Below are 3,414 nucleotides of genomic sequence, written 5' to 3' on the forward strand. Positions count from 1 at the left end.
TTCCCTGCAGGCAGAGATTGCACGGGTTCAGAGCATCCGAGTGCCGGCTGACAAGATCTTCTACAGCAGCCCCTGCAAGCAGGTTGCCCACATCAAATACGCAGCCAGCCACGGTGTCCAGCTGATGACCTTCGACAATGAGGTGGAGCTGAGCAAGGTGGCCAGGAGCCACCCTCAGGCCAGGTGGGTGTCTGGCAGCATCGCTGGAATGAGGGGCTGGAGCGGGAGCTGGGGAGATGGCCGTGGGGTGACAGAGGGCCCAAAGACACCTCAACACAGAGTGGCTTTGCTCTGCAGGGTGTTGTTGGGTGTTGCTGCTGACTCCGGCCCTCCTGCCCTTCCGGGCATGATGTTTGGGACCACGCTCAAGTCCTGCCGGCACCTGCTAGAGACAGCGAAGGAACAGGCTGTGGAGGTTGTTGGCATCAGGTACAGCACATGGTCCTTTTTCTACAGGGGTGCTCTGCCCATGTTGGAGGGGACTGTGGGGAGCTCTGGCCTGCTGGAACAACGCAGGGTTCCATGGAGCCACCTGCTGTTCTGGCTGAGAGTGAAGTGGAGGCTGGATTTGGGGAGGTTGACCCTTGTTATGACCAATGTGGGGCAACTTTGGCCCTCAGAGAAGGTGTGGGGACCTCTGTGGGGCTGGTCAGGCAGTCTGGCTTGGGATGGTGCGTAGGAAGTGCAAAGCTGCCTCCAGTGAGTGACAATCCCAGTGCTGTGTCCCTTTGCTGCTCTCTGGGAATGGGCAAGCCTTGCTGAAACACGAACTGTGTCCTCAGCTTTCACCTTGGGAGCCGTGGTCTGGAGCCCCAGACCTTCGCTCAGGCTGTGGCTGTGGCACAGCTGGCCTTTGAGATGGGCACAGAGCTGGGCTACCAGATGCACCTCCTGGACATCGGAGGAGGATTCCCTGGCACTGAGGACACCAGAGCCCGGTTTGAAGAGGTATGCGACTCCCAGTGCTTGCAGTCAGCTGGCGGAGAGCAAGGCTGGAGGCTCTCCCTGGGTCTGGCTCCCTGCAGAGGGGCTGAGCTAACCGAGGGGCAACATCTTCTTCCCATCCAGATCGCTGCCGTGATAAACTCTGCCTTGGACTTGTATTTCCCAGACGGTTGCGGGGTGGACATCATTGCAAGACCCGGACGATACTACGTCACCTCTGCCTTCACCTTTGCTGCCAGCATCACTGCCATGGATGAGGTTCCTGCAGAGCAACCTGGCTCTGATGGTGGGTGGGATGGTGGGATGGTGGGATGGGCTGACCCATGTGCCCGAGCCCCCCTCAGCCCTCTCCCTGCTCCCCTCCAGAGGAAGAATCTGGCAGCAAGAGGAGCCTCGTGTATCACCTCAGCGATGGCATCTACGGTGCTTTCAGCTGCCTCCTGTTTGACAGCCCCTGCCCCAGACCTCAGCTGCAGAAGGTGAGGGTCTGGCCCAGCTTGAGGAGACCCCAGTGGGTCCCTCGCATTGTGTCCCGTTGTCTCACCCAACTCTGCTCTCCCTTGCATCGTGGCTGCCCCAGGCTCTGTGCCGGAGGAGAGCAGAGTCTGTGAGGAAGAGGCTACGGTGGTGTACCAGGAGAACTGTAGACAGACTCCGTGAGCTCCTGGGGTCAGACTTCAGGGTTGGAGTGAGGGTGGTGAGCCCCTGGCGCAGGTTGCCCCGAGAAGCTGTGGCTGCCCCATCCTTGGAGGTGTTCAAGGCCAGGTTGGACGGGGCTTGGAGCAACCTGGGCTGGTGGGAGGTGTCTCTGCCCAGGGCAGGGGGGTGGAACTAGATGAGCTTTAAGGTCCCTTCCAACCCAAACCATTCTATGGTTCTATGATTCAGGGTGGATGGAGATGAAGCAGGTCCCTGTGGCACTGCTGCATTCTCATCCCCTGCGGCTGCTCCGTCTTTCCCCTGCAGAGACCCTGCCCAGACCACCCCTTGCACAGCAGCAGCCTCCGGGGACCCCCAGGACACGGGGAAGACTGCATTGCCGATGGCCTGGAGCTGCCCCAGCTGCAGGTCGGGGACTGGCTGATTTTCAAGGACATGGGTGCCTACACCATCGCAACCTCCTCCTTGCTTGGGGAGCGTCCCCAGCCACAGATCACCTATGCCATGTCCCACGTGGCCTGGTAAGAGACGGTCCTGTGTGAGCAGGGCGAGGGGGCAGGGCTGGATCCCGTGGGAGATGTTGGGATTCCTTCCAGCTGGGCTCTTTGCCCAGGGGAGAGGGTCAAATCTGAGTCCCAGAACCTGGAGATTCAGGGTGAAATACTGGCCTCAGAGGCAAAACTTGTATTTTTTTAAACATTGACAGACTTGAGCCAGTTTTTCACTGGGGAAGCCACAGGCAGCTCGGCTCTGGCTGTTGCTCTGAGGGATGTGACATCCCCCAAGCTCCCCCTTCCCCGGGCCCATCCTGCAGCATTTCGGGGGGGGCTGGTCCCCCTTGCTCCCCCTTGGGTGTCTCCCGCTTGCAGGAAAGCCGTCCAGCTCTTCCAGGGAAAGCCACCGCAAACAGAAGATGACCACGAGACCGTCTGCGCCCCGCTGTCCTGCGGCTGGGAGATGGCAGAGACGCTCTGCGCCACCCCGGTCTTCGCTCCGGCCAGCATCATCTGAGTAGCACCGGTACCCGGGGTGGGGGTGAAGGTGCCATGTGCCGCCGGCGTCACCCCACTCCACTCTCCCGGGGGACCTGCGGCGAGGACTTGGGAGTGTGCACCATAAACCCTGTTCCTCCTGCTCTTGCAGTATCGTGTGCCCGCTAACGGGGGGGTGGGTGGCGCCAAGCAGGCTTGGGTTCTTTGTTTTTTTAAGAGTTATGGTAATAAAGGGTTGTCCATCACGGCTCGGGGTCCCGTGGGAGGAGACCCCCGGCGCCTCTTCCCCGCCCTGTGCCGGAGGATCAGTCTGCCATAAGCAGCTGCGTAACGAGGCTTTGCTCTTTAGGGAAGGTGGGGATGCTCATCCAAAGCTTGGACGCTGTTCAGGCTTCCGAAGGGACCACTGGGATTTGGGGGGGGAGGGGGTATGGAAATAGCGCGGTGGGCTCTGGGATGTATTACTGGGGGGACTGATCCCCAAGCGCTCGTCAGCCCTAACAAAGCGCCTTGCCCCTGGGATGTGTGTGGAGGTCCCGCACAGGTACAGCGCTACGGTGGGGGGAGACGGGGACCGGGAGGCCATAAATCTGAAGAAAGGGGATGCTGTGAGAGCCTGAAAGCTGGGAACTGGGGGAACTGGGGGCCACTGGGAGCGCCCTGAGGCATCAGAGAGGGGTGCGCTTGGAGCAATGGGACACTGGGGGGAGACTGAGGGACACTGGGGCACTGGGGTGGGGACACTGGGAGCACTGGGAGGACACTGGGAGCGCTGGGAGAGCCCCGGACGCTGCCGCAGGGGCCGGCAGGGGGCGCT

General features: G+C 61.1%; 2 protein-coding genes across 3 annotated transcripts in view; both read left to right on the forward strand.

Annotated features, from left to right (window-relative positions):
• The window catches only part of AZIN2 (antizyme inhibitor 2), a 3,775-nt gene extending 1,155 nt beyond the window's left edge, over positions 1-2,620 (forward strand). Inside the window, exons 3-9 of one of the 2 annotated variants that reach the window (XM_009882763.1) lie at positions 11-183; positions 298-429; positions 783-948; positions 1,069-1,231; positions 1,312-1,424; positions 1,912-2,126; positions 2,475-2,620. In XM_009882763.1, coding sequence (XP_009881065.1) covers positions 11-183; positions 298-429; positions 783-948; positions 1,069-1,231; positions 1,312-1,424; positions 1,912-2,126; positions 2,475-2,616 — 1,104 coding nt within the window. In that variant the 3' untranslated portion in view covers positions 2,617-2,620. The remainder of the gene's footprint in view (positions 1-10; positions 184-297; positions 430-782; positions 949-1,068; positions 1,232-1,311; positions 1,425-1,911; positions 2,127-2,474) is intronic. The other variant, XM_009882762.1, reaches the window with a different exon arrangement.
• Positions 2,621-3,118: 498 nt separating this feature from the next.
• NDUFS5 (NADH dehydrogenase (ubiquinone) Fe-S protein 5, 15kDa (NADH-coenzyme Q reductase)) overlaps positions 3,119-3,414 on the forward strand; it is a 1,556-nt gene continuing 1,260 nt past the window's right edge. Inside the window, exon 1 of the mRNA XM_009882789.1 lies at positions 3,119-3,205. Within this exon, the coding sequence (XP_009881091.1) occupies positions 3,119-3,205 (87 nt within the window). The remainder of the gene's footprint in view (positions 3,206-3,414) is intronic.

This window comes from Charadrius vociferus, unplaced genomic scaffold (genome assembly GCF_000708025.1).
Source record: "Charadrius vociferus isolate BGI_N301 unplaced genomic scaffold, ASM70802v2 scaffold783, whole genome shotgun sequence".
Taxonomy (NCBI): Eukaryota; Metazoa; Chordata; class Aves; order Charadriiformes; family Charadriidae; genus Charadrius; species Charadrius vociferus.